At 44.4% G+C, this 19,260-nt stretch overlaps 1 protein-coding gene across 2 annotated transcripts in view; it reads left to right on the top strand.

Annotated features, from left to right (window-relative positions):
* The first annotated feature begins 572 nt into the window (after positions 1–572).
* The window catches only part of LOC139299733 (BAR/IMD domain-containing adapter protein 2-like), a 47,577-nt gene continuing 28,889 nt past the window's right edge, over positions 573–19,260 (top strand). For both annotated transcript variants that reach the window (XM_070922602.1, XM_070922600.1), the window contains exons 1-3: positions 573–734; positions 13,569–13,644; positions 16,785–16,871. In XM_070922602.1, the coding sequence (XP_070778703.1) occupies positions 663–734; positions 13,569–13,644; positions 16,785–16,871 (235 nt within the window). In that variant the 5' untranslated portion in view covers positions 573–662. The remainder of the gene's footprint in view (positions 735–13,568; positions 13,645–16,784; positions 16,872–19,260) is intronic.

Genomic DNA, 19,260 nt, shown 5'->3' with positions numbered 1-19,260 from the left:
TATAAGCAAACTTTTTTTTTCCAGGGCAAGAACAGTGTTTAAATATTGATGTTATTTGTAGAGAAGCAAATTTGCCTCTGTACATTATAGGAACGGTGTAGCTCAGTTTGTACAGAGATACGGGGGAAGGGCACCAAATCTGCACTTTGACTAAAATGGTGCTGCGTTAAAATGCTGTAGGAAATATTGTGGCGAACAAACGCTCTGTAGTATGGAAGCCATGTCAACATGGTAGTTATTTTATTTTATGTCATTGACTGTCGTTATATTGTGGCCTTTGGGAAATGTTAGCCCTTATTATCAGTAATATTTAGCTATAAATTACATTTCTGAATTCGTCCGGTCCAGCATGCCACTGGTGCTTTTATTTATAAGTATATTATATTTTATAAGTAGGCTAAACGACTGACTTTATTCCTGAACACCTCTGATGCGCGCCTGAGATTGCGAGGAAACTACGCCGTGGAGGAGTCTGTGAAGGCAGCAGCGGGCTGTCAGCTGTGGAGAGGAGAAGGTGTGTTTAGTTGGAGTGGGGTTTCGGGAGCGCAGTGTCGTGCCACTCTCATGGGCGCATTGCCTCGCCTATTGTTTGATCAAACTCGTGTATTTAACCCATTTCAACCCCTTTCACGCGGATACACGTTTCGAGGAAAAAAACGTTTATGGTCCTGGCTGAAGATTTCACGATGTCTCGCACCGACGAGGTTCACCGCATGACGGAAAATGTCTATAAGGTAAGGTTCAACTAATGAATAAAGTTTTGAGATGCATGTGATAATAAGATTTCAGGTGTTTGACACTATTCCGCCAGACTTCATTCCTCACAGGTGAAGACGCATCCAGACCTGGGCTGTGTTTCTTTTTCTTCTACGATAATCTCTTAAGGGAGAGGCGCGAGCAGCTCAGTTGGTTGATTTTTTTTGATCAGTTGCCAATTGACCAAAATGCTCTTCCATATCCACATACATTTACACTACATCGGGTTTGACATTTCACACAACACCTCTTTAAAATTGCCCCATTTGCTTACAAAATGAAAGTCACTGACTCAGTTTATTCCTACATGTATGAATATTGTGTCCCTAATAGTCCACCAACACTGGTAGTAGTGTGTAGGCTATTCCTTGGATCCCGGTGGGTTTCTGTAGCCTAGTTTTATTGCTGAAATAGGCACATATTGCATTCCAGAAGTCAGTGTTTGACGGGCAGAGGAGGTTGGGCTTATCTGTTGCAACAAGTAAACATTTGCCCCATAGGGATTTCAACATTCAAACCTGTTCTGCATAGAAACCTGTGTGAGCTTTGCATGCGACTGTTAAGCCTCAGTGCTGGGAAAGAAGGTTCTCAATAAAAGGGGCTGCATCTAAGGATTATTTTTTATAGGATTTATCTCGTCATTCTTATTTTTTTCCAACGAATTATTTAATCGTTTTGTCGGTGAAATGGCAGAAAAGATGTCCATCACAGTTTCTCAGATCCCCAGAATGATGTCTTCAGATTGCTTGTTTTGTCCAGCCTGCAGTCCAAAACCAAACTGCATTAAATTTTGCAATGACATAAAAAAAACGAAGGGAACCAGCTAATGTGGAGTTAATGAGGGGATTTGTCATTTATTAACTAACAATGACAGTGACTGAAACGTTTAATTGATTATAGAAATGGTTTCTGGTTAACTTTCGTGGAACAACTAATCCATTATTCGACTAATCGTTTCAGTACTGGCGTCTGTGTCATTCATTACAACTTCCTCCAGGCTTTGGTTCACTATCTTTGCAGGCACCCACTGCTGGAATGCTAACAAATCTTCATGTTATGGGGGCTCCACACCTGTGTCTTTTGATGAGAGCTCACTGATACTCGGCGAGGTCTCTTTCAATATATTCCTCGTCATTATTTACACATAATAACCCATAAACGATACCCTACTTTTGGTTGCCCCCCGCGCCCTCAGCCAGCTGTGGTTCCCCGAACAGAAGGCCAAGAGCACGTTGAGGGTAGCTGCTCGTTCTCCTGCAGGGAATAGACATCTATCAGAAAGGAGGTCAGATGAGCGGAGAGGACTGACTGACTGGAGCTTCTTTTAGAGCCAACAAGGGAAGCAAATGTTTCAGGTGGATCTTTCTGTGCTGAATTGGCCACACAGCCTACAGTGCATCCTTTTCATTGTGAATTGTATGCTATGCTCTGTCGGGGGTTTGTCCAAGTGTTTACACCTACTAATGTGGGTTAATCAACATAGACGTCCTGTAGGTGTCTGGATCCCGAACCCTCGGGGAGAACGGGTCCTTTCATACATGGTCTTGCTCATTCAAGTGCGAGCCCAGCAGTGGGGCTCCGTCACAGTCCTGACAGCCGGGAACGCTGACGGGCAGCGGAGTGGAGAGGCAGAGTCCCTCTTCCACACTGGGGATCCGACCTCGTGGCAAAAGCTAGGAGGTCACAGAGAGTGGCATCTATAGTCACTGCTTATTTGGCACTCCTCGTGCTTTCTTCACCAACCCTGCAGTGTAAAAGCAGGTTTCTTAGTGCGCTTTTAATATTTAAAGAGATGGGTTAAATTTGACTCCCGCCATATCTCAGTGATGAAAAGCATCAGTCTTTCACAGTATGCTGCATGTTTTCAGATGTTTATACCCTCAAAACCACACTTGGCTTTTCCTTTTTAAATGATGGCGCTTCAGTGTAGGGATAGGTTGTAATCGGCATGTTGGGTCACTGAAATCTGCTGCTATCAGTTTGTATGCAAAATGACACATTGTCTGAGGCTGAAGTGCAGAGACTGTCGACTTTAATTTCACGGGCTTGTCAGCCACTTTGAAGGAATGGTGGCGCTGCGAGGCTTGTTGCATAAGTATTAAAATTATATCAAAATTAGATGACTTATGTAAGTAATTGAAAAGATGCAACATTTATCCAAAATCTAAAAGTAACAGAAAGTTTAAACTGAGTTCACCCCATCATCAGCGGCACAGACAGCAGGGCACACTCAGTGTTGTGCCTTTTAACTTTTTGTAGCTTCTTACCTTTTTATGATGCAGATGCTAATTGTTTGCACTGATGATTAAACATGGAGACTTTCATGCACCTCCAAGTGTTGGAAAAGCTCCAGCAGCCAGTCACTTAACATTAACTTTGGGGAAAATGAATGGGACTTCATAACACTGGCTGCCCGCTGTAATCCTGCCCATTTCTCTCTCTCGCTACACATTTTAAATGCCTCCGTAGACAGTAATTGTGTTTGCTTTGTATGCAAGCAGCCATCTCCTGAGGAAAAGGAGATGTAAAAACATACGGCGGCTGCAAAGTCATTGCAGCCAGCAGCTGGGCAGATACTGAGTAATCGCAGGGAAGAAGAGGGGGGTAACTGCACTGCTCTGACTCATGTTAGCCCAGTTGAGCATGTGTGTTTAACAGGGCTGGGACTGTAGGCACAGTGAGGGCGAGACTGGAGATTCAGAATCTCTCTGCGAGCGCTGTTCCTTTGGTAAAGGCCAGAGGCACTCCTTAGTTTTTTGAGATGACTTTATCTCGATGAACAGGGGAGTCAACCCAGCAATCCCAGCGTGATCCCCTGTGACTCACTTCAATTCTCCTCCCTCACATAGACGGGCAGCTCCAGACGTGGCGAATGGCATCTAGTCATTCCCGCGCTGACGGGGTGAGACAGATACTTAAGACTGACACTCAGTGCTTGCGTGTTTGTGTGTGTGTCTTCTGCGTGTGTGTGTGCATCACACTCATCTCCACCAGCTGGCCGTGTTGCTGGGCGTCTGAGAGAGGTGGTGCCCGGCCAGGTCAAGCCTCTTAACATGCCGATGGATGAAGTCTGAGCACCGACCTGGCCTGGGGGTGGGGGGTGGGGGGGAAACTGAAGTGAACAAACAGATTAATCAGACTAAAGGCTGAAGAAGAATGTGTGTGTTAAGCCAGTCAATAATGAAACCTCTTCCACCATAGACTTCTAACCTGAAGAGTAAAGGCTGTGGAAGGTTACATGGAAGCGAGGCGGTTGAACACACCCTTTAGCACACTTTTGCTTGTATTTATCCAGAGGCTTCGTCATAGGAAGTGTGTGTTCTGTGTCCTGATACATGTGGTGCAGGTTTTGAACACACCCTGGCAGGTAAAGGAATAGAAGGGTGTGTCTCGCCTGTACCAGCCCTCAGGACAGCACTCATTTTCCCAGGCAGCGCCACTCCCTAATTGTCAACACAGCACTGGAAAACAGCAAACGCCATTTTCTCTAATAGCTGTTATGAAGAGGGCAAAATAGGCGTTTGACGTCAACTGGATCAAGCATGACACTCTATACTCTCTGGTTATGGGATCTTCATTGTGTCACGAGTGTGATTCTGCTGCAGTACGCTGTTTTGATTAAAAACCCCCGATCTGAAATGCAGCTTTCCTGCCCAAAAGACATCTTGTTACATAATAGGTTTCTCTCTCAGTTGCAATATTGTCGTGACATTCGCAACACTCAAATGAGTGATATTCTAATAATGATAAGAGGACTACAGTTTCACCACAATCTCATGTGGGAGATCTGAACAGGTGGTCTCTTAGCAACAACGTGCCATTATTCTTATGTGTTTCTGTCATATCATTGTGCTAAAAGACTTGCGGTTGGTGAAGGGCTGGAGAAGGCGAGTGAGAGGGAGGGATAGTGATGGTTACGTAGTTTGTTTCAGAGAGAGATAAAAGGGAAATGTTGAACCTGTCGTAATGGATGAAAAATGCTTCTTAAAATGCCCATAAGGGGTCCAGTGTAAACCAGCCCGGTCTGCTGTATATACAGAGCCGTGGTTTGTCCCTGTGGTCTTACATTAAGAAGTCATCTGGAGTCACTTGAAAGAAGATGCCATCCATCACTTTATTTACCTTTTTTTCTCGCAGTATATCACATCAGGCGCCACTTGCCTTTTATAATATGCAGTTTAATGGAGTTTAAAATGACTCCAGCTCCTGAACATCTGCCTCCAGAATATAGTGTTTCAACAAGTTTATGCCTGCTGGTGCCCGGGGCCTTGAAAAGATTGCATTATGCACTGCAGGAGATATCCTAACATTCATTGCCTGTGGAACAGCAGATTTGTTCCCTGTGCATTTGATGCAGAGAGAGAGGACTATTGCTCCACACACCCACCTTCTCTGCACGTCTGGGGGCGGATGGTTTAGAGACATTCTCTCTTTTCTTTTACTCATCATTGCTTTTTCAAGGACAGAGACTAGAGATGCTCAGCGCTAAATCCAAGGCTACACTGTATTGAGCTTCGTAGCTGTCGCTGACAGAAAAGGTTGATTTGGAGTCACCTTGTTAACAGGGCCGTCGTCCAAAATATTACTTATATCTCACAAAAACGGCACGCATAAGGGTTTTCTTTGCTTTATAGAAAGCATGAAAACACTTTATTGTGGGGGTGGAAGAGAGAAGGAGATGAAGAGAAGGAAAAATAGATGGAGACATTCCACATCCTTGTTGAAATAGTCCCTAATTACTGTGGAGGGTGAAGCTGTAATTATACAGAGACACACAAAGACAGAGACAGAAAATTTCAGTTTGTACTGTGGCAGTGGACAATGGCCTTACATTTATGGGTCATGGGCTACAGTTAACATGCCTGTGGCGAGTGTTACTGTATGTCTCTGTGGCAGATGCTGCTACTTTCAGTAGCATTGGCCACACTACACCCACTAGGCTAGCTGAGCAGGCAACCACAATGTTTCTCTGAGCCCCAGACCAGTCATGCTACTGCACAGAAAGTAGGAAATTCGACTTGCATGCCCCACATGGTTTGAATGTTCCTTTTGGTGAGGACATTTTCACGCGGTGAAACTTGCCATCAGGATGTAAAGTGACTAATGCAGCAGACACACTCACTGGTATGGCACTCTCTGTACTTCCAGTGTATTTATACATCTTTTCAAATGTAAAATCAAAATGCATCTCTAATTTAAGGGATGTTCCTGCTTGCCCCGGTGCAAAGTCTCCATTAACTGACAATGTAGTAGGATGTACATTTCTGCCACAAGCTCACTGAGATGCATCAGTATGAAATAAAAGACAGACAGTGAGAAATGGTGCCTCCTCCATGTCGCATTCAAACAGACTGAGCACTTAGAACGACTGGCACTGTGGGACACTTAAATATGAGATATAAATGCCTTTTGAGTTTACATCTGTTAAGCACCAGAGTACATGGTTTCTGTGCTGAAATGTTGCAAGGAGGAGGTCAGACCCTCACACAATACATCCATAATTCATAAACACCTTCCTGAAAGCTTTAAAGCTGCCACGCAAAATGTGAATTTGCTGATATCCTCTTCATGTAACCAGTGACGTAACCCGAACTGAAACAACGTTCTTCATTACATGACGTGTTGTTTTTTTCATTTGATGGTGATTTGGAGAAACAACAATCTCTGCTGTCTGTTTATTGCCTCCCTGCTTTCACAATTGATTATCGATAGAACAATATTTTGGAGGATTTCAGAGTAATGCATTTCTCCCCTCAGCCAAAATGAATGGGTCTTTTGCTGGTCAAAGAACTAAAGCTAGCAAATAAGTCTGGGTCTTGGTTGCTGTGGTAACCAGCGCCTGTGTTGGGTTAGTTGAGTGGCTGATGCCGGGCTGCGTGTGTGTGTGGGGGGGTCACACTGGCTGCAGATGACAGCAAAGCAAACAAACGCAGTAAATAGTTGGTCTCTGGCGAGCAAATTATTTGTTGTGCGCTGGCAGCAGGAGACACTGCAGTTCGAAGGTGGGGGCTGGATAAAGAACCTTAGTTCTTGCTCCTCCACCTGAGACCCCTCGTACATGACTGTGGGGCCAAACACAGTCATCAAGCCTCATGTCTAGTCCAGTTGTGATTGAATCTGACATAATTGTGCCTCTTGGCTGTAGTCATTTTGTTGGCTAAAGCCCCTAATAATGTCTCTGTTGATGACAAACATTTACCAAAGTGTAACGAATACTTTTCTTTGCAAAAGATGACGAAGCATTGACGTGGCGTGCACTGGTTTTGATGTGTTGCCGACCGCGAGGAAGTTTACAGAAGCAGCACACAAGAACTGCTGATATTTGCCTTCTGCATTGCAAGTTAATTAAATATTATCACAAAGGATAAGCGTGTATTTCTTTGTCCGATTCCAATTCAGCAGGAGCTCGCAGACATATTCTCCTCTACCTTTCTTAGCTTTCACATGCCGCACATCGCTGATAGGAAGGTGCCGGTTGTGTTTGCGTGGCAGAGAGAGGAAAGGACATGGGGTGTGTAGGTGATTCAAGATGTATGTTGATTAAAGATGCATCCTTTTAGCAACAGTTGAGTTTCCTTGGTTAGCATAGCTCTCGTCTGATGACATGAGTCACGTTGGGCATCATTATTGGAGAAGCTGAATCACAATAAAAAATCTAGTTAATATAAAACTTTCTATTGTTATGTTTATGTTCACATTTGCCAAAACAACATAATAATAACAGAAGGTGCAGAAGAACACAATTACATGATGCAAAAATGTATACTGTACTGGTCTCGGTCCTCTTCTGCTGAGTTATGAGTTTCAGTATGCGTATGTGGCGACAACCCATAATTGGATCCCTGCTACTAATGAGGTAGCTTTAATAATTAGGGCTTAATGTTGCTTGCTCGAGCAGGACAAAAAAAAAAAAGGTCACAAGAGGCCAGTTTTTCCCCAATGTCTCTGACACTCCAGAGAAATAATTCTCATTGTGTTAGTTATCCCAGTCAGAGGAGGCAAAGCCTTTCCCACCTGATCCCAACAAAAACCTGGTGGGCATCACGTTTTCAAACACACTGCTAGATTTAAGAAAACTTTAAGGCCCTACCAATCTGGCATGTTGGCATTACCCAATTCATTCTGTGTGTGTTTGCATGATATAAGCAACATCATTATCTGCAACACGAGAGCAACTGCTGAAGCTGTCAGTGTTTGCTGCATCAACAAACAAAGAATTGCCTGGCTCTTTGTGAAGTTATAAGGAGGACGTCTTTGATCTGTTCAGTATGGATCCTTCCTTAACAAAAGAACACGAGAGCTCCTCTCAAACTGTACAGAGTCTTCTCTCATGATGTTGAAAAGTTTGCTCTTCCTCAATACAACTTGGAAAGGACACAAATATTCACGTGGTATTATTGGATTTGATGTTCGCCTTGGCTTCCACTGAAAGCACATGCTGTGCCCACTGCAGCATTAGTAAGGCTTTAGGTATGCAAGACGGACAGACTTCTTCATGGCATCCACTCAAAGTGTATACCTGGACTCTGCTCTGAAATAAGCATGTGAGAAAGTTCCCTAACCTGTCTTTTAGCTGTAGTGCAGTAAGAAGTTGGCTGCGTTCCCTTCACTTGTACACTAGCTCTGCAGTGATTTTTAGACTCCTTGTGCTTCACATCCCCTGCTGTTGTGTTGCCCCCTTGATAAATCATGAAAATGCCACTATATTGCAGGAACAATCTGTAAATCTAAGGTCATCGGATTTAACAAGAAGTTTGTCGCCTTTTACGAGGAAATGGGAGAAGTATATTTCGGAGCGTGATCTTTAAATTGAATTGACATTCTTCTCGCGAAATGTAATACGATTTGTATGAAATGCAACCTCTTACAAGTGGCTGTTGTCTTTCCAATGTAGCATACAAGTCTGACATTCTCAGCCTTGGTACTAAATTGACTCAGGATGACCGATATAAACAACTGTAAAGTTTGATTCAGACTGGCCTTTGACAAAATACCCACAGGTACTCCACATATTTAAGTTTATACACTACATGTGCAGTAATACATTTAAGGAACTTGTACAATCAGTTGTTGAGAGCTTTTCAATGCTCTCTGACCTTTTAATGCCACATTTCAATGAGAATCCCCTGTCCCTATGATGTATTTTCCATTCTTAATATTGTTCCTATATGTACATTTTCTGTTTCTGACATGCTCCTGAATGCAGCACGACGTATTTCTGACAGGTCGATTTGGTCAATCTGCTGTTGTCAGCTACGAATGTGAAGAGTACAATCGGAGCAACCAGAGGAAGGAGTACGTAGGCCAGTCTGCTGCAGGATCACACAACTCCTCTGTTTTACCAGTCCAACAGTATTGGAGTTCATGTTCAGACATTCAAACTCTCATATCTGACCTTTTGGGCTCACTATCCTCACGGCTATTTATGGGGGTGCTGTTCAGGTTTGTGTGTTTGTGCATTAGTTCCTGTGGTAATGTAGAAGACATGTACACATAAATAAATTGCATTGAAGTGCTTTTTTTTTTGCAATAGCGTGCAGATCCATAGCTGCCCCGAGGTAAAATTAACTGGCATTGATTTTAAACTTAATTTAATTGTAGTTAATTTATTGTGAACATGTTAAAAAGTGTTTACTTGGCTTTTACCCTGGCTTTCTGTGTTTTCTTTTCAGTAAACAGTCCACAAGTAATGCCACTAGCTTTATCCTTTAGCATCACATAATGAAATCAAAACACAATATGGCCCAATTAGCAGTTCTCCCTTTAGACATTATGTTCAAGTCTACATCAGTGCAGTAACTTGGGCAAGACAGGGTTTCCCCCAGTAAGGTGAGACACCCGGATCCTGACGTGTCTCTTCTTGGTCCGTCCCCATTCCTTGTCCGTCTGTGGAGTCAACCAGACAGGAGATTACACGGCAACCTGACTATTTTCCCTTGGCACAGTAATTAGTTTATGCCAAAGGTCTTAGCTGTCCTCCAGCTTACTGAGACCCCCCCTAAACTCGCACTGCTCCTTATTAAGAAAGAGAAAAGACTAACTGTGCGGTTGTCATAAGGCCATCCGCACATTATCCTCTGTCTTTACATTCCTCCCTGATTACATCATTAGGCTCGGCTGCCTCTGCTGCCTGTCACCGCATTACATGTTCTCACAGTCCTCACAAATACAGTAATTGGTGGATTCAGTTCTCATCTGATCCCTGGCACTTTCAGGCCTGGGGCTAGGTTTGCCGTGTAGACGAGGGATTGAGGAGGAAGGAGCGAGGGGAGGGCGAGAAGGAACAGATGATGGCATCCTGGCTTCTGATTGCGCGTGATTCCCCCTGGTTCTAATCAGCTGGTGTTACTTTGAAATTACCCCCTTTGCATATCATTACTGAGTTTGTGTGTGTGTGTGACAGAACAGAAAGCACAGAGATGGAGGAATAGCCCATAGTTTGAATCAACAATCTGTTTCATATACACTGACCTTGTTTCAATTGCGACTTCCATGCTGAGCAGAAATCCATTTGGTTAGGGCGCAGGGAGAAACCATTTAAACCCTCTTAATAATGTTTTCTCTTATCTGCGGCCTTTATGCTTGTGCTCCCGAGTTCTCCACATTCTTCCTGGCGCGACTCGCAGCACAAATGGGTGTCAAACAGATTTGATTCATTTTGTAGGAGACATTTCTCTGCCCTCCCGTTTAATTGTCTGCTTTAATTTTTTGCCCCGAGTGCCGGTAATGAATTCATTCAGTTCCTCGTGTAGGCAGTCACCGAATGGACAGCGTCTCCGTCTTCGGAAAGGAAAAGATTACACTTCAGCCGTGACATATTTCTTCTTTTATTATTTCTTTAATTGAAAGATGATACAGAGGAGTGTTTTGAATGGGAAGGGATATACAGTCCATGATTATACACCTTTTGTTATAATTCATAAAATATTCCATCTTGCAATTTACTAATCAATCACCTGCTTGAGCTCTCTCTCTCTTTCTCTTTCAGTCTTTCTCTCTGTCTCTCTCTCTCTCTCTTCATGTCAGTGCCTCCTGGCCCCATTTCCCAATTAGCTGCCACAATTAGGGTAACAATGTAGTACAAGAGAACTGGGATGACAAATTTAGCAACAATGGGAAGAGATGAAGAAAGAAACTACCTCCCTTTTTTTTGTTTTTTTCTCTCTCCACTTCCGCTCAGCTGGACGTCACTGTAATTTATGTCTCTTATATAATAGTTTATATCTGTGGTTAATCATCTAATCCTTTATTCCATAACTGCATGTGTTTTCTGTGTGTTTATTCAGTGGCAGTGGGTCAGCATGTGTGTGTGTGTGTGTGTGTGTGTGTGTGTGTGTGTGTGTGTGTGTGTGTAAGAAAGGCGGCCGGGCCTGTGTCAGCTACCTTTGGCCTCCTCAGTGGGAGAGTGTGCCGTAATGATGCTACACTGGGCTGTGCTTTTGTTATGTAATCCTCCCACCAGTTTGAAACACCACCACTCTTTATTATAAAGCCTTGTATTAATGTAGGTGTGTGTGCACGACTACACACAACAAGCATGAGCGCGTTTCCTGACTAGCTCATGTGACCCCATCCTCATCAATGGGATGCACTTTACACGGGAAGCAGGCAGAGCGAAGAAACATTTAGGAATAAACATCTCTGTAGCGACGTCCTAAGGGATGTGTTAGTCTTTTATCTTCCCAGAGGCGGAGAGAGCGGGGATACCTTTTTTATGCGAGCGCTGTGTGTGCTTGAAGATGGGATTCTCCCCCAATTATGCTCCTCTCCTTCTACTATATTAGACTTGCAGAGCCCGACGGTAAATAAAGGGAGCTGATTTGAGCCTGCTGTCTCTTTGTGGTCACTTTAGAATTAGTTTTAACAATAAACTAATAAGATGCCCTCTATAAAAAGCAATCGTCTGTGCGTTCAAGAGTCTGCAGTACATTAGAAGTTTGTGTTCTGAGTTCCTGAGAGCTGCTGAGCCACAGTGGACTTCCTGTGAGTCTCCATTTTGCTTGAGGACTGGACCCAGTTAACTGCGAAGGAGGAACGTAATTGGGAGGATGGTGACCTCTGAGTTCAGGCAGCCAATAGCCATGGGAACCTGAGTGACAGCTTACCTAGTCTTTTTTTGCTTACTGTTGTTACTCATTTAAATGTTCTGCCACAACGACCAAGGCCAGAATTCAAGGCAATTTTAAATGAAATGAATGAATGGAGAAAATAAGGGGGTTAGGGTTAGGGTTAACCCTAATGAACAATGAAACAATCCCCACTCTGATACGTATATAGAAGATTTACACTAATTCATGTGCTGATTAACAGACCTTATTATCAGCATGTGAACCAATGTGTGGTAATTAAAAACTACATCAAAAAGCTCAAGCTGCATCTCTTACAGCAGTAACTGCTGGTCACTGACTCAAGCTTGTTTTTTAAAATCCAGTCCAGTTGCTGTAGCGGCTTTGGATGCGAGCACAGTCATGGAGAGGCATAGTAAAATAGTTACTGTTGGTAATGAAAGTATCAGTGGTTTGTGTCTGACTCATTGGTATTTTTTACTGTAGGTGGGTTATGCTGCACTCAAGCCACTTGAACTTCGACTCCTGACAGGATACACACCACGGCGAGCACGCACACACACACAATCACATACACGCGTCCTATCCAAATCTTGGCTCTCATTAAAAACAAAAGACAGACAGCGAGATGAAGGCAAAAGCAAAAGTGCTGAAGTCTGACTGAAGATAAGAGATGTGGTTTTCAGGATGAGCTGCCGGGGTTGTTTCAGGTTGACACTGGTGGCACCTTGCCATATTATTCTGCCACAGTGTGGATCCAGGCTAGAAGTAGATTATTAAGTGTTCTCCTGCAGTATTGATGGCTTGTGTAGGGACTGCTGCTGCAGCAGTGTTGTGGTTGTCTCTATGTCCCCTGGCTGTTCCTGACTAGCTGACTGGGGACCGGCTAATTGGAGGAAGCCATGGAGGAGCGCAGGAGGAGGAAGGAGAGGAGAGGTGGAAGAGAGGTAGAGGAAACGATGGTGGTATGGGATGTCAGGCATCATGCTTCCTCTGCATTTACACCAACTCTGATACTGTAACCGCCATGACAGCAAATCAGTATGAACATGAGGGTGTTTTCTTGTTATAAGATACTTCCATTGTATAAAGATGTATATATTTTTTTATAAAACGTTAAGTAGTTATGTAGTTACAAAAAGAATGGTAGCAGAAATGCTTATTATACAGTAAACTTTGTCTAATGTTATAGCAGTAATTTTAAGTCCAGATGCGGATGAATTATGGCCAGCAGCCGTCATTTATTACGTTCATCCGTAGAATCACTGCTCTGTTCCCTAGCAGCCATAATGAGCCTTTGTGTCCATCATCTAATGCTCCGGGGTAACAATATGCATCCCTGTCGATGCAAATTTCACAGTCACTTTGTTTTTAGTCCACGAGTACCTCCCCCACTCCTCCGCCACTATCATCAACCCCAGCCTCCCCCGCCTCATCCCACCTGGACTATTTCTCACTATAAGAGGGGCAGGATGGTGGGTGGAGGAGCCCATTCCTGCCCTCATTAACATTCACGACAACCGCTGAGTGCGTCCAAAGATTCTGTCGATGACTGTTTTACTCTGTGCGAGACCGATTTTGTGCAGCTGAAGGAGGTTTGTGTATGTCGGAAAGAGAAAGAGAGGCAGGAAGTGGGGGAGAGAGAATGAACAGAGCGAGGTGTAAGTCTTTATTCTCTTCCCTTGAACCCGCTCTGCTGATAAGTGAAACTGCCACCTCCCATCTTTCTCTTGTTTTCTCTTTCAGACCATCATGGAGCAGTTCAACCCCTGCTTACGGAACTTTGTTGCCATGGGGAAGAACTATGAGAAGGCCCTTGCCAGTAAGTCCTTTTTTTTCTCATTTATTTTCTCTGTGCTTTTTCGCTGCAGGTCTAGGCTCACGGCCAAGCCAGCACTCTCTCTGTCTCTTTCTCTCTCTCTCCATGTATATATATCTATCGACCTATCTGTCTTTTTTTGTCTTCCTGAAAAAGGACAATATTTATCCTCTTACCAAACGGGCAGGCCCCATCCTGTGGTGCGCAGCCTCTGGCACGGCTTGTATACTGTAGTGGACGTGTATTCAGAGAAACACAAAAGGCCTCTAATCTGATGCAGAAGTGAGGATAGCTCACTGTCAGCAGTCAAATTCACAAAGGAAAACGTGTGGATATATGTTTGTCGCACCCTGAACACTCCTCTGGCTGGGTAACAATGTCCCAAAACTTTCCCCCAAAACACCCCGCAACCTCAACACAAGGCCGAACCCCGAACTAATCCAGTAGCAATAAGTGGGGCGTCCCCCCCCCCCACCCTTCCCCAAGCCTGTGCTTCTTTCCCCTGACACACGCAATAACTAATCCTGGCCTTGGTGTAGGTAGGGGACAGACTGGTAGGGACTCACTGAGCCATTAAAGACCCACTTTGCAGAATTGGTTCAACCCAAGGGACTAAGAGGCTCTGCTTTGTGGGGGCAGGGGATAGAAGGACACACTTCCCACCCATATGGTGCAATCACTGAAATTATTCAACACCAGAAAATGCCAAAAGGGCTTCATGGGTAGGCTTGCTAGATCTGGATATGGGCACGTTCCAGGTTTTCCAACACAGCAGTTAGTCGCTAAATCTCACAGCGTTTGGTAAGTGTAAAAGCAACAGATGCATACAACTGAGTGACTCCAACTGCCTGCTGAACACAACTTATTATACAAGTCCCCCGCTAGCATGATGAGGACGATTTAGGTACAGGAAATGATAGTCGCTGATTAAGAGATGTGTGGTTCTTCCTCCTCTTCTCGAGAGTGATGGATCAGTAGCTCTTAGATGAGGCCCCTCCCCTCACCAATTGTCTGTCTGCCTTGCAATCAGAGATCCGGGTAATCCTCTCCGTCTGTCTGTGTGAGCCCCTCACCACACATTTCATTAGACAGAAGTAAAGTATCCGTATAGATCCAGCTTATCTACTCAGCCACCCTTCAGCTGCGCACACACACTCTCTCACACGCTACAGCAGCAGCAGCAGCAGCAGCAGCATCAGCAAGAAGAAAGTGTCTGTTGCTTGGAGATCACTTTGAAAACCTGCTGTAGCTCCCACCGCCCTACTCGCGCAACCCCCATACCACACATGTGCAAACTTACATGTACAGACACACACACATTCACGCACACTTTCCACATCAAGACATAATGTTTGGCATAATGACGAGAAATCAGCCGCGGTGCTCTGGAGCGGCTCTGCTCTCAGTTCTCAGGCGTTTCCCCCCAGCAAGAGAGGAAGGAGGAAACACATGCCATCTTCTGCCTTTGACTCAGCTGTAATTGGGATTAGCATTAGCATGTGTCCCTCAGTCTCGGAGCCGAGCTGCGAGCCTTCCAGCCTGGCAGACTTCCTCTATCGCAGGGCTGCATCTGTCTGCTGGAATTAGCCTGCCCCTGCCAGGCTATTGTTGTAAATGTGTCTCTCACCTGGCAGCTGTCTGCAGGCACAGGGCCCATCTGTCACCTGGACCGCTTGCTGAATTCACCTCCAAAAGCAGAGGCCATTATTCACTGGAGATGGGCTGATTGGCAGGCTGTATGGCAGTCAGGCAGAAATCACTGGAAGCTGACTCTGCCCTGTGTGACCTTTGTTGGCCAACACAGCTGCAGTTGGAATAATAGGGACTGAGGCGGATATTGATCCGGGCGACCAGGAGTACCGTCGATCTTTATTTAGCCAGTGGAGAGAGAAGAGGAGGCATGGCTGCTGATTAGGATTAACCTCACAAATTGTTTTTGTGTGTACTCCAAGATCTAGAGCAAAGGTCAAGCATTGTGTGTGTACATGAGCAGATGTGTGCACACATGTTTTAGTGACCCTTGAACGCGCTTGTATATTAGTGAAAAAACAGATTGTTTGAGCAGTTAGGTAACCCCATTAGATTATAAAGGCCATTAGAGTTACATGACTACATCATTGCTAGAGGGTAAGACTTACCTTCACTTACCCCCTCCCCTGAAAAGTCACAGTGTCACAATACAGCACACCTCCATCCACTAATCAACAGTCTCCCCAAGTCACCGTGTCACCCTGCTGTCTAGTGTTCAGATATATTGACAAAAGAGATGAAATGGAATGGAAGAAGGAAAAGGCCAGTGGTGGGTAACAGCATGTGGAAAACAGCGTGACATTGCTATTTCCTCCACTGGCAATATTGAATTTTAGTGGTCCATTTGTTCATAGATCAAAAAAGAGCCCGGGAATGAAAGTTGTCCAAAAAGCTGACTCGAACACCAGACTTTATAACTTTAAACACACATAAAAATAAAGTATGATTGACTCACTAGTGTGTGGCACTTCATAGATGTAGCAATAGACAAACTGTTAAAAAACATGGAAATAAGCAAAGGAATGTTTCCAGAAAACTGAGTTCAGAGGAACATTAATTCAGGCTTCAATGACTTTACTGACTTTACTGACTGTCTGGGAAATATACTTGGTGCCAAAACAGCCCTCTAAATATTAAACTTAATGCTCACATACACCTTAGGGTGCTAATAAACCAACCTTCCTTCTCATTATAACACTAAGCCAGAGACAAAACATAACAGAAAACACATTTTTTTTTGTGCTCGTGTGGCTTCCCCATCAAGCACAGATTATCTGTCAGGGAAATCATTTCCTCTTTGCAATCAACATGCAGAATGCCAACAAGATGATGTTGAGTAATTACGTAGCAACATCAGTGTTGCCTTCTTTTCTGATGGCGAGAAGCTGTGAGTCACTACTTGAGAAGCAAATGAGGAAAAGCAGAGCTAGAGAGGGAAAGAGCATGTGAAAGGAGAAGAGTGTTTCAGCGTCACTGGCCAGACTGCTGACGACTTTGTTTACACGAAGCAAAGCCGCACAATGCTTTTGTCTTGTCGAAACACACTGCACTGTAACTTTTAACTTAACCATCATCCTGCTTTCTCTTTTGTTCTTGCTTGTCTTTGTCTCTAGATGTGACATTTGCAGCCAAAGGCTACTTCGATGCTCTGGTCAGAATGGGTGAACTGGCCAGTGAGAGTCAAGGATCCAAAGATTTAGGTAAGTGACAGACAAACACCTGATGGCCTCTGCTTCATGCCACTGTCTCTCTCTGTCTGTCTTTCTGTCTTCAACAGCAGCATTAGTTCACATACGTCATCTAACATCAGCTTTCTGTGTAAAAGTGTGGCGAGGGAAGCTAAGTCGTGTTGATACAGGAGGTGTTTTTTTTTAATTAGAATTTTTACTGAATCATTTTAGTCCTGAAGCAGTTTGTTGTTGGATTGTGTCCTGGAGGAAATAACTTTTTTTCAATTTGTGGGCCTCCTTTTTGTCAGAGGGATGTCATCAGAGATGGAAACAGGTAACGATAATGAATGCAGCACAGTGAGGTGGGAGCTGAGCATCATTTATTTACAGCAGTGCAGACGATGCTAACGTGTTTTCATCTGAGCTGAAGATTGATTTTTTGGAAAAGCCTCTTTATAGGACTGGTAGGAGTTTGCCAATTTGATGCGTTTCCAGTGTAATATGTGTTGATTCTGTGTGGGGAAAACTAATCAGTATACCAGATGTCAGAAGTGTTGCACCTTATGTGAGGTGTGTGTGTGTGTGTGTGTGTGTGTGTGTGTGTGTGTGTGTGTGTGTGTGTGTGTGTGTGTGTGTGTGTGTGTGTGTGTGTGTGTGTGTGTGTGTGTGTGTGTGTGTGTGTGTGTGTGTGTGTGTGTGTGTGTGTGTGTGCTGGTTACGCAGAGGTCAATTGGAGAACCAACACCTGGTCCTCTCACAGTGAGTAGTTTCCTAGGTGATTTGGTGTCTGAGTGTCTGTATTTGCTGTCACCAGCCCATGGGAAATCAGCTCCTGTTTGAAGAGATTCCCTTTGCACTGATTGTGCTTTCGACTGCTTGATCTGCGTAGAAGTCGTTGTTGATTTGACGGGGCCTTTGTTGCAGTGAAGCCGTGATCCAGTTTGGGTTTTCCTCCAGCCCATCCAACAGGGACTGACATGAAAGTGCTCTCAGGATGTTTTATTCAGAAAGCGGCCCTCTCTCTCTCTCTCTCTCTCTCTCTCTCTCTCTCTCTCTCTCTCTCTCTCTCTCCCTGTATCTCTTTATCTCGCAGCTTCTGTGAGGTTTCCCATTGATTCCAAAGTTTACAGCAGTATCTCCATGTTGAACCGAGCCTCACTTACAGTAGCAGGCTCTTCCAAGTCAGACATCCTCAGCAGAACTTGTAACGAAAAGAGAGCAATGTACGTGATCCGACTGACAGCTGAGCTAATCTCTTCTTGCACCACACAACATGGAGGCTCTAACAGCAAGGGATTATATCATGATTTTAATCTTATTGTCAGACACCATTAAAGGTGTGTTTGCATTCCTCTGCGTGCTGGTAGGGGAGTCGTCATTGTTGTTGTTACACTTTAAAGTTAAAGAAGTTAAAATGCCAATTTTGGAAATTGTGCATATATAGTGTGTGTGTGTGTGTGTGTGTGTGTGTGGAAGTATATGAATTTACTCACCTCTTTTGTGTATGAGGGAACTGAAAACTGATTCTGCCTGCAGGAAGATCAGCAAGGGACTGGATATTTGAAATGACTCATTCTCCTGGTCATCTCTGCTGCCTTTTTCAACTGTCTGTTTTTGTCTGTGTTCACCAAGCTGCGCCAAAGACTGAATCGCTCTGTGCAGTTGTAGGTTGAAAAGGAAAAGGCTGCGATGTAGCCAAAGATATTAGCCCCCGCTGTTCATTGCCTGTCTCCAGTACAATGTACCAGCTACACCCAACGTGGCCCTGCATGCCACTGTGGTTCCCAAGGGAAGGATCGATTGTTTTATTTTCCAGCCACCTACTCGCGACTCTTTGGAGTCCCCTCCCTGAGGTCGGTGCCGGTGCCCTGACCCCCCTGTCCAACCGTGTACAGGGGTTAGACTCGAAGCACAGAGTTTCCTGTTTGGCTGGTGGCAGAGCACAGAAATATCCACAGATTGGAGGAAAAGAGAATACTGGAGATTGGCCAAACAGACCACAGCTGGTGGTTTCAGGCATAGATTTGAAGTTTCTGCCCCCAGTAACTGATAGAGATGCACATGAGTGTAAACTCATCGTGTTGGGTATCTGAGTGACTTCATAAACACTACATTCATGATTTACCACACTCGTAATCAGTCACATGATCAGTGGGCATCATGTTCATGCTGTTTGTTTGAAGAGTTGACTGGCTGATTACCACCCCCCCCAAAAAAAAAGATAAATATCAGCTCTTTTTCTATAGCCTGTCTGTATTTGCGCATGCTCACACTTCCATACATGCGTGTGTGAGTTAGAGCTCTTGTTGGATCTCTTTACAGCCTGTTAATTCCATAGAGGCTCAGTAAGAGATGGGCTGCAAATGATCCCACCTACACACCTAAGAGTCGGCAGCTGCTCTCCATCTCTTTCTTCCTC

This window comes from Enoplosus armatus, chromosome 17 (genome assembly GCF_043641665.1).
Source record: "Enoplosus armatus isolate fEnoArm2 chromosome 17, fEnoArm2.hap1, whole genome shotgun sequence".
NCBI lineage: Eukaryota > Metazoa > Chordata > Actinopteri > Centrarchiformes > Enoplosidae > Enoplosus > Enoplosus armatus.
The sequence above is the reverse complement of the archived record's forward strand: the minus strand, read 5'-3'. Positions and strand labels throughout refer to the sequence as shown.